At 33.3% G+C, this 12,450-nt stretch overlaps 1 protein-coding gene across 1 annotated transcript in view; it reads right to left on the reverse strand.

Moving 5' to 3' along the window:
- The window catches only part of ror1 (receptor tyrosine kinase-like orphan receptor 1), a 199,159-nt gene extending 189,097 nt beyond the window's left edge, over positions 1-10,062 (reverse strand). The window contains exon 1 of the mRNA XM_087257554.1: positions 9,796-10,062. Coding sequence (XP_087113680.1) covers positions 9,796-9,904 — 109 coding nt within the window. The 5' untranslated portion in view covers positions 9,905-10,062. The remainder of the gene's footprint in view (positions 1-9,795) is intronic.
- Positions 10,063-12,450: the final 2,388 nt, after the last annotated feature.

Below are 12,450 nucleotides of genomic sequence, written 5' to 3' on the forward strand. Positions count from 1 at the left end.
GAACAACTAAAATTTAAACACATTTTGCCTAACAGTCTAAAAAGAACTAGGAAAAGTAACTGAAAAAATTGACCTGAAAAAATTTGATTGATTAGGGGTTCTGAATGTTGATTTCGATTACTTTTTGATTAATCGCACAGCCTTAGTTTGGGGGGATTGACCCCCCTTAATTAATGCTTTAACCCCCATGAAGGACGTCAAACAAGATGTATGGGGTCAGCCCTTCAATACAGAGAAGGTATTTTAAATAATAATGATAATAATTAAAGTAATGGATAATATAAATATACATTTGACCACCCCATAATGATTCACACCACTGTCAATGGGCAATCAAGAAAAAAAATTATTCAAAGGTCTGAAACTGGCAGATCTAGAGCACTGAAAGATATTGGAAGTGTTCACAAGACATAAAATAGGTGTTTGTATCTACATATAACCTGAAAACAAAGTCAAATTAGATGCAGTTTGTATAGTTTGACCAACAGTAACATCTGAAATAGCTAATCAGAGGATCGATAAGTCATAATACACTAAATATCCCTATTAATATCCCCATTAATATTAATAAACTACATGTAATTGAAAATAAATACATGACTGAAGCATGTATTATACAAACTAACCCCCCGATCACCAATGTATAATTTGCACACTGGATAAAAATATATAATGTTAATGGAGTGAACTTTTACAGATATGATTTCTACTTTTACAGTAGAAAAGTTGAGTTTTTTTTTTTTTTTTTTACAGATCATGGTCATAGTATTTTGTCTATGTACACATAGTTGGACAGAGGTCTCACAGGCTTCTGTGGCCTGTTTTGGCTTCCAATCACAAAGCATTAGGGAAATGAAGCTTTTTATTTCAGGATTCCATGGTCGGTGTGGTCGGGTAAGTCATTTCTGCTTTGCCACAGAGTAAGAGAGCTAAATGACTCTTAGCTGCCTGCAGGAATGAGTGAGAAGGAAAGAGACGGCAACTGAACCGAAGGAAAGAGAGATGTTGGGGGGAATGGAGGAATACACATTGCCAAAATGGGCCCAACAGCCCCTCTCAATATAAAATGGAAAACTTTTGTCTGTTTTCAATTGGAATTTTTATTTTTTTATTTTAATTGAAAATACTGATAGAGCAAAAGAATTTGTGTCCATAATGTGAAGGCAACTAGATGGAGATTTATGTATAGGTTTATTTATTGTACCTGCCAAACTGACATATCAGTCAGAAGAATTAATAAAAAACTAAAAACTAAAAAAAAAACTGAAAACTAAAGCCAATAAACTTAAATGCTTTTTGCTCTCCAAAATAAGAGGCATTTTTAAATTAAGTTAATATAAAATTCATAAAAAAGATTTAAAAAATAAGTCTCAGCTGGCCTAACAATTATTTAACATTTTAATGTAGTTTAATTAGTAATAAATAAATAAAAATTAATCAAAAATATATCGACATATTTAATAAATTCAAAAACTGAAATTCATTAATTCATTCATTTTCTTTTTGGCTTAGTCCCTTTATTAATTTGGGGTCACCACAGTGGAATGAACCAGCAACTTATCCAGCATATGTTTTACGTAGTGGATGCCTTTTCAGCAGCAGCCCAACACTGGAAAACATCCATACACACTCTTCCACACACATACACTACGGCCAATTTAGCTTATTTAATTCACCTTTACCACATGTCTTTGGACTGTAGGGAAACCGAAGCATGCGGAGGAAACCCACGTGAACTCGTGGAGAACATGCAAAGTCCACACAGAAATGCCAACTGATCCAGCTGGGGCTCGAACCAATGACCTTCTTGCTGTGAGGTGATTGTGCTGCCCACTTCGCCAATGTGACACTCCTCAAAACTAAAATATATTCATAAAAACAATCCTTTATTTATTAATGATCAAATCTAAATCTTATTTACAGTTTACATCATGCTTTTACAGACTACATCATGGAGTAACAATCCTCTATACCAACACCTCAAATATTCTCTGCTGGACTTTAACAAACCCAACCAACATTTAATGATCTTTTTGGCTTTTGTCCTGAAGTACCAGAGCAAACAGTGATTTGTGTTTAATTGTGACCTACTGGCAGTAACAAGTACACAAAAAAAGAGACTAAACAAACAAACAATTGTGCAAAAGCTCTTTGTTTGACTGCAGCCTGTGGGTAAAGGCTAGAGGTCTCACTCCATGAACACTGTAGAAAGCAATTAGTTTGCTTTACTTAAAGTTAGTAAACCTATTTGCTTTTAAAAGTGATTAGTAGACTGTATTCATATAAGTGAGTATATCTATTGTTTTAAAATGATTAAGGAATTATTAGCATAATTATAAAAATTATATCAACTTAACCATTCTAGGTTTTTAAAGTCAATTTGTTGCTTTTAATGCAATGAGTTTACTCACCTTTTTAATGTAAAGTAACTTGTTGCTTTTTACAGTGCTAAATCAATCCTCATCAAACCATCAACTACTACACAGCACCAATATATAAAGTTCAAAAGCCATTGTCATCATAAAATGTCATTTTAAAGTAATCTTTAAATAAAAAGGAAGTTTATGAAACAAGAGCTGAAAACGTCTTATTTACAGGATCTATATATTTTTATAGTTACAATAATTACCAAACAACAAAGAATTAAATCAATCAAAGCATAATTAATTTCCAATTAATGAATCTCTTAATGAGCAGGTCAATACATTAATATTTTTATTTATTTGAGGAAGTATACCAAAAGATTGAGGCAGGTTTGAACACTGTAAATAAAAGCAAAATTAATATTTGGCCTATGAACTCTGTGCTACAATGAGGAAATATTACGTTAATGTTGTGCAGTGTCTAAAACCCATAAAATGTCATTTCCTGAGATTTGGAACACACCGCTTTAACACTCCCAGTGTGTACCTACACACATAAACACGCACACACACATTTGTGCATGAAGTGAAAATACACTTAGCCTGACACTTCTCCCACTTGGGCCACTAACAGTGCAGAGAGCATTTAATCATTTCAGCAAAGTCTGAAATCCACAGTCTGTAAAAGTCGGACAAAACACTTGTGTAAAACAATTTCTGAATATATACAAACGCCCAACGGTGTTATTTCCAAGTTCCACCGATCATCAAGGTCGACCTTTAGAAATCCCCTTTATATTTCTGGACCCTTTTTGAAATAATATAGAAAAGATTGCATTTTTACTTGAATTTATACTTTTTTAAACAAATAGATTTACTTCTTATGTCATTATTATATTTTGAAGGTACATTCTACTTTATAATAGCAAATAACTTGTTTTTGTTAACCAAACTTTTTTGATGAGTTTGAAGAAAGTTTAACAGTGTAAGTTGAGTATGAGATAGAGTGTAAGATAATATTTTTTATCAAATAAAAAGGTATTCCTGAAACACAGACAGAGTACAATATTAAGAAAATGTGAAAATGTACTTAAACCTATATTTAAGAAAGTACAGTTTCTGGGTAAAATGACCACTACAGGAAATATTATCGATAATTTTTATTTTTTTTTTGTGTGTAGTTCTTTGCACAACACCAAATAAATATGACAAAACAGCTTAATGACGTGTACGATTTGTTACCAAATACTTTGCCTCACCTATCTATCTCTGTATAGACATCTTTTTTGAAGTGGCTTGTTTGCTTTTTAGCTCACTTTGTATGCTGTTGTGTAATGCAAATGGCAATTTAAAATCAAAGTACATCTACATGATCACCTTTTCTCTTACAATTGCTTTTGGAAACACTATTGGTTGAGTTTAGGAAAGAATTTAGGTCAGTGGTTCGCTTGGTGATCTGCACGACAAGTTCCCCCTTATTGTGTACTTTTATAACAAGAATGTGTATCTAAAACGTACAACAAAATGAACCTCATGTAACATATTTCAAATGTGCAAAAATGTAGACAGCGCCCTCTATTGGATTTGTCATCTGAAATGTGTAACAAAACGTACTCAGAGCAAACTGAAGAAATGAGGCACATATTTCCAAAGACCCTGGGCTGTACAAATTGAGCCACGGTCTACAGTATGTGATTGTGTTTTGATGTTTGTCATCATACTGATTATCCCCTTCGTTTTCAAATAGTTTTTCACAGTTTCATTCTCTGGTTCTGCATGTTGAAAAGTATACAATATTTGATTATAGGTTTATCTTGGACAATTTTTCTAACAAAAATACAAAAAATGTATATGGACATTGATGGATACGTCCTCATTTGTTCTATATGTGTACACTACATTCATCTAATAAAAAGTTAAACCAATCTTTTATTTTGATGAGTTGTCGTGAACACTTATACCTTATACTTTTTGGTCAAATTAAAGGGTAAATCGTTATTGGAGTGAACTCTGCGACATTGCTCATTATGCAGACTTCATGCATCATTCTATGACTGGAATCAATGATTCTGTCCACATTTTCTCCATCATATGAATCTTAGAAGAAGACATGATGGCTATGCAGTTAGCGCCACTAAACTTAGATTTCTCTAAAGAAGAGTTTCTCTAAAGAAGACTATTTTGCTTAGAGGCAAAATAAAAGGCCAAACAGAAGGCCATTGACCTAATGCAGCTTAGTCTGACATAAACTGAAACTTCTAAATCCAAATATTAAAACAAAAGTGTAATTGTTCTATATTGAGGTGTCAAAATGTGGTGGGATATTATGAAGGACCTACGTGTCAAAAGAATTCATTTACTCTTTTCTCATTCTATTATGAATAGCAGGGATAAACATCAGGACTCTTTCCAGGGCTGAGCTGTCTATCACGACATGTGAAAACTGCCAACCGAACCACAATGTTTCAGTCAAGGAAGTACTGGGTAAAGTGTAGCTAAGGACCAGCAACTTAAAAATCATGCATAAATCGAACAAAAAACCTTATTAGACTCAAACCTCATAAGGAAGCCACTGCCAAAAACAATCATTAAATGGTTTAATCAACTATGAGTGTGTGGGTGCATGAGTATAGTGGCATTTTCAGCACCTTTAAGATGTTTTTCAAAATAAGCCAAGCTCTCCCACTTCCATCACTCAATGTACTGCTACAATTTCAGGGCCAGATTTGGACAACTAGCCCACATTATTTAGCCAAAAAAAAAGTTCCAAGACAGACAGCGCGAGCGAATTATGAATGTACAAAGCTCTCCTCAGAGATAGAAACCTGACGCTGTCAAGACCAGCACTGTGTGGAGGAAAAGAGAGAAATCTCCCAGATGACTGATACTTTGCACATATATTTTCATTTTTAAAGCAAATATCAATCTCGGAGCGAACAGGCAGTAAAGGTTTGGTATTTATGAGCTCACTGGGAGTGTGGCAGGTACAAAGAACAAACTGTGTGCGGCAAGAAATTTGCCAGTCTTTATGCATTGAGGGTTAGTTGAGTCCTTAATACAACGTAAACAGGCTTTACAGCTTTACTTTCCGACACATTTACAACTAAAATTAAAAAGCCATGTTTCATCATGCCCTCTAAAAAGTGAAATGCAGCGTATCTTGGCACATTACGTCGCGCAGGCAAGGGAAAGTAATTATTTGATAAGTGCTGGCAGACGTCTGATCTGGTAGATAAACAGGGCAGCTCATTTCCTATTATATTCACCGCAGACCTTTTGGCCTGTGATGTATATTAACATGAGCATTTTTTTTCAAGAAAAGGAGCAGAGGGGTGAGGGGAAGGTGGGCAAGAGTTACTGGTCACACTTAACAATATGAGAACTGTTTGGTAACTTTAGTTGACGGATTAACTGACAATAAGCAAGACACTTTTTCAGAAATTATCAATTAATGTTAACATTCGTTAAACTACACTTTATTTTAGGGTGTCCATGCTACAGTTTACATAATCATTTGAGTAATATTAATTAATGTACTTTATAATTACAGTTACAATTAAAATTAATTATTATTTAGGCATAATTGATTGCAATTATTACAGTAAGTACATGAAGCATTTGTAAGAAGAACACCTAACAATTAACTGTTCATTACTAATTCATACTCTGGTCCATTACATAATATTTATAGATAACATTTACATTTTAATAATGTTTGTATTGTTTGTGAACATTTGTAAATGTTCAATAAAAAAATCTACATGAACTAAGATTAATAAATGCTTTTGGAGCATTTATATTGTTAATTATGTTAATTTATGTTAACAAAAATGTTAACTGTTAACTAACACTGTTAACAATTTGGTATACAGTTTATAGTAAATTACTGGCAACAGTTCTCCAGCAACTTACTGTAAATCAATTACAGCAAAAATACTGTATTTACATTTACAACACTATTAATCATGCTGTTTATGTGTTTACAGAATTGTATGTATATCTTTACTGTAAAATTTACATCAATTTACACAATGCTACTTTAAAATACAGTAACATACTGCATAACTACAGTAAAATACAGCTTGTTACATTTGAATATTGTGTAATTTGCAAGAATCATTAACAGTGCAGTTAATTACTATTAACAAATGTATCATAATCATAGTAAAGTGTTACTGACTTTTGTTTTAAACATCTCCAAATTGTATACTACCACAAGCCACATAAAATTTGCCAAATACTGTATATTTAAAAGAATGGCACTGTTCAATCAATAATAAATATACATAAGAGAAGTTTCAAAAACAAGTTTGCAAAAACACTTATCACTGCACTTGGATAATGATACTGAATGGCTATAAACTTTGCCGGTTGTTCTACCACAATGCCAAACAGGGTGACGCAAACTAAGAGTTTGTATCACACCATTTACTAATACAAGCGAAAATACAAAGCAGTGATCTGAGCTCACGTCCGAAACCTAAACATTCAGCTCTGACAGAAAACTTACACAAAGGATAGGATAATAGAGAGAGCTATTAATCAAAGTGTTAAAACTGCTGGTATAGGCCATATAATTCTCTTCAAGATCTGTTTATTAAACAAGACAAGCCAAGTTTTTTTTTTTATTCAGCATTTTGTAATAAAAGATGAAATGCACAGTAACTTCTGGTGTTTGACACCTTAGATATAAAGATTTATAACTCTGTAGAAAGCGCAGAAAGAAATTTACAACCTGTGATATAATATACACAAGCATCTAATATTAAACAGAGATTTATAAAGTCACGCTAACAAAAAAATGAATGGTTCACGAGAGCTGCACGGCTTTCACAAAGTTAGAACATGTGGTTGAATGGGCATTCCTTCAACATCTATGAAGAGATTTTAAGACGGGAGCCTTGATGCTTGAGTAACTGTACTGTACACTTGGAAACCAGATTAAACCAAGGAGTTTCACTACAACGGGTCAAATCCTCCCTCATTGGCTTTTCTTGGAGGTAATATGGCTTTTTTGTCAACATTCAGTCTGGCAGTATAATGCACTGATAGAGTTCCACCCTAGTGATTTATAATCTACCAACTATTATTAAAACCAAAGACTGGATCACAGAAGGCGCATGTTTCCATTTTGACCAATGCTTTAAAAAAATACAACAAAAATACACAGTGTCTATAAAAGTCCATCTGAAATGGCTTAAATTTTGTGACAAAAGATCCAGGGATACTGTACTATCTAGAACAAATGTGAAAATTTGCATTTTGTTATATCGATTAAGGTGAAGTAAGCCACATATTGACAACAAACTTATCTATCAGAAAAATGGTCAAACTGTATGCCAAAACATAAAATAGGAAACAAAGCAGGAGTTTGGAAAGAAGTCTATCCAATCACAGCCACAATAGTTTAACTCAGTGTTTTAGGGAATAAACGAGGAGCAATTGTTAAAATTCACCTCTGACCACTCAATGCAGAAAGCTTTGCATGACCCGGACTAACAAAGTCAGATCAGCCAAGATTTATTATTTGATAAACACGCTTTGTCAGTAAAATATGTCATACATGCTAATGCACTTCTGCGCACACTGTAATATAAATGTGTATAATTGGTAAATGAACTGAAATGATAGAGATGTACAGTGGTTCATGCTTTAATAGTTTTTGCTTTTTCATTTATTAGTCATCAGTGCATCAAAGTTTGATTTAGTTCATCAGTTAACAATATTATGCCCTGAAGCTATAGGTAGACTTGCATAGAACTGTCATTTTATCATATAATAATAATAATAATAATAATAATAATAATAATAATAATAAACTTATTTGCAATAATGTATCGGATTATCAGATTTTGATTTATCATGTTATAAACACACGCACACACACACATGCTATATAATAATTGTTATCATTATTATAACTGACAAAACAGTAGTAAATTTCCATAACATACCAAAAACTGTACAATAAAATGTAACTATTATTTTAATACAACATAAAACAAATCTGGGTCACACCTTTTTTTGCATTGTACATGTTGAATTGTGTAATTTGATAATTATAATATGTATGTACCTATTATGCGTAGATTGTAATTATTAATTTTATTTTGGAGGTCTAAAATGGTGGTTTAGTATGTCTACACTGATTAAAATTAAAAGCAATCAAAGTATTATTATTATTATTATTATTATTATTATTATTATTATTATTATTATATGACCTGAAATAAATCCAAGTGACATTTATTTTACAGTATTGATGCAACTACATGGAGCTTACTCTCTAATTGCTCGAAGTTGCTTATACTTAACTGCTATTGGTTCGACTGTCTTAATAATCCATAATAAAATATACTCCAATACTGTATAAGTCACAGACAACTGAAAGGCTACATCCAAGTTAGTCTTTGCTTTTTTTACACTAAAATGTCTCATCCTCGTAGCCAAGAATAAAAGTTCACAGAAGTTAATGTACCTTTTTAAGCCCTTTGCTCAGTATAATTGGCTGCTATCTTATGTCAAAGTGCTATTCTTAGGCAAATGAAACAGCTCAGGCTTTACAAAGAGACTCCAGCTGAGAGCTTAAGACTGTCAGTCTCTCAATCAGTGCACTTTAAGAGCTCTATTGTCATTCCAATGACACAAAAACTGTTTAGATAGCCCTTTGGCAACACGAGTCAACAGGTTAAATAAAAACACCCAAACCTCTACTAAATGAAATAACACCTCTAACTACATAAAGTTTCAGTAAAATGACATATAAATTTAAAATATGATATATTTAAATAACATAAGTGCAAATTAGTACCGCCAAACGTTGCCAAAATCTTTGGCACATTGGTAAATACTGTGTACAGAGCATGTAATCATACTGTAATTTTTGACACATTGATCCTTTGAAACCACTTTAAATATTATCAGAAAATATTTCGATTTATTCTACATAAAGTTAGAAATAACTTCCATTTAAATAACATAACAGTATAGGTATACAAACCAGAGGTAATATATTAAGCAGTGTCTAAGCATTATATATAAAATATCCATGGCTATTGTACTGTAATTTGAGACACGTTTGCTTGAAACAATTTCAAATAAAATCCGAAATATATTCGACTGCTCTTCATCTCTAATTGTTCTAAATGAAATTAGAACATTAGATCTAAAATATCCATTTAAATGACATAAGCTAAAGTATACAAATAAAACGAGTTCAGTCTATTTAGGGGTAGTTTATTAAGCAACTTCCAAGTATTGCATATTGAGCATGGTCATCGTAGTGTAATTTGAGACACTTTAAATAATTCCTAATAATATCATGAACATATTCTGCTGTTTGGTATCTCTTAACTCGACAGAGATGTGCTTAATTGAATGTAACGTTAAGTGGCTTATGAAAACAGTAGTGTAAATGAGTTTAATCGCCTACCGTAGCTGAGCGCGAGCAGCACGCAGATCAGGGTGAAGTTGCGCTGGCATCCGTGCGGCTCTTTCACTGTTCCTCGGCTCATTTCTTCTGCCCTTAAGCGCTCGTACATCCACCGCAATCTCGTTCTTCTCTCAGGTCAGGGTTACTACTGGAGAACGGAGACTCTTCAGGACTTTACTGAACCACGGTTGTCCGCAGAGGTGTGCTGTTGTTTGCGGATGGTCCTCTGCTCTGCTTGCTCTTTCTCTCGCTCCTGTTTGGAGTTTTGACTTTCTTCAGTTCCCTCTGAAAGTTTTCCTGCGAGTTTGAAGACATGTGCTCCTCGATTAGTGAGTTTGGCGCCACCTGCTGTTTCAGTACATGACTGTTGAAGGGGTAAAGTGGGATTAAAGTGATAGATCATCCAAAATATGAACATTTGTTGTTAATTTATTCTCCCTCAGGCTGTCGAAGACGGTGGTGTTATTTTATTCAGCGCTTTTGTCTTTTTATTTAGCTTAAACTGGTCCTGGTTTATTCATAAAATGCAGATCAGCGATTACTGGCACTTTCTGAGTAAAGAAACAAAATGAATGGCAAAAAAAAAGATAAATATTTTTTGCTTTTGAAGATAAACTGAGGTCTTATAAAGTAACAAAATTAGCAAATATCATGAGGAGACACATGTATTAATGGGATTTTATGCAAAAATGTCATCAACATTACTCAAAAATAATTTTTGCTGCTTGTACAATTTACCTATTTAAGTATTATGAGCTCAATCAACACAATTATTTAGTTTGTTTGGATACAGCTTACTTGTTTTATGTCCAATAAACTTAAATTTGTAAAAACAATTAAGGTAACTAATCAATTTGTGTTGGGACAACATGAAGGAATTGTGTAGAACCACAGCATTTTTACAGTGCTCACACTCAAATAGTTTGAAGTTTTTATGAATTTCTTCTGTCAACCACAAAACAAGATATTTTGAAGAATGTTAGATTTTTAAAAAAGCAGCCATTGACATCCATTGTGGGTGGCGCAGTGGGTAGTGCTGTCACCTCACAGCAAAAAGGTCGCTGGTTCAAGCCTCGGCTGGGTCAGTTGGTTGTGTGGAGTTTACATGTTCTCCTCATGTTTGTGTAGGTTTCCTCTGGGTGCCCCTCACAGTGATGTCACTAGCTCCATTGAGTGCATTGTGTCAGACATTGCATCTCTGAGCGATGCAATCTCAGCTTACATCATTAAGACTGCATCCAAAAACAATTAGGTTTCCCGCATAATTCAAAGATATGTGCTATTGGGTAAATTGAGTAAGCTAAATTGTGTGTAGTGTATATGTGTGAATGAGAGTGTATGGATGTTTCCCAGTGATAGGTTGCAGCTGGAAGGGCATCCGCTGTGTAAAACATACGCTGGATAAGTTGGCAGTTCATTTCGCTGTGGTGACCCCAGATTAATAAAAGGACTAAACCAAAAAGAAAATGAATGAATTAATAATTTATTTTCTCACAATATTTTGTGTGTGTTATAACATACTTCTTAAAATGTCTGTTTATCTCATTTTTTCTCTCATTGGAAACCCCCAAAATTACACCATAAACTAATCTAAGTTAGCATATGTTGCATAACACAAAAACAACTGCCCACTTTTAATGAAAAACACTAAATCTTAGCATTTTAAAAATAATATTTCATGCCTTTAAAAGCATTCCAAGAATATCCAGCATAATGCTGTTTCCAGCACAAATTAAATTATTTATGTAGTCTCAGCACAAACAAATTTAATTTAATTTTGCAATCTAAAGTGCATTGCACAAAATCAAATTAAGTGAAAATGTTTAAGACTTGTATTGTCTCATTTGCATTGTGACAAGCAAAAGGAGCTATATTATCAGTTTTTTTAAAATCCATATAAATAAGAAGGTTGCTGGTTCGAGTCTCAGCTGGGTCAGTTGGAATTTCTGTGTGGAGTTTGCATGTTCTCCCTGTGTTCGCATTGGTTTTCTCCTCCTGGTGCTCTGGTTTCCCCCACAAGTCCAAAGACATGTGTTATAGGTGAATTGGGTATGCTAAAATTGACCGTGATGTATGTATGTGAATTAGGGGATATGGATGCTTCCCAGTGATGGGTTGCAATTGGAAGGGTATCCGCTGTGTAAAACATGCTGGATAAGTTGGCAGTCCATTTCGCTGTGGCGACCCCAGATTAATAAAGAGACTAAGCTGAAAAGAAAATGAATGAATGAATCCATATAAATAATAATTAATAAATACACAGGTTACAGACACTGAAATGATTACTGTAACTTAAAAAAATCAACAGTAAAAATGTCAATATTTATGAGGAATATATTTTAATGCAAAATAATAATAATCATATTAATGGTTTCCTTATATTACTAGATAAAATTATTAATAATTTGTTTAATAATTTGATAATTTAATATTAATATATGAATAAATCAATTAATAATATTTTGCATTGTGACAAATAAAAAAGCTTTATTACCAGTATTTTTTAAAATCCATAGATAAATAATAAATAAAAACACAGTAAGTGTAAAAAAATTACACTTACCCGCGTGGGGCTCACCTGGGCTGGCAGCGTGGGGCCCACCTGGTTCAGTCCACTTTATCTTTATTTGGAAGAAACCCCCCTTCCTCCCCATT

Source organism: Danio rerio, chromosome 6, assembly GCF_052040795.2.
Source record: "Danio rerio strain M-AB ecotype USA chromosome 6, GRCz13ab, whole genome shotgun sequence".
NCBI lineage: Eukaryota > Metazoa > Chordata > Actinopteri > Cypriniformes > Danionidae > Danio > Danio rerio.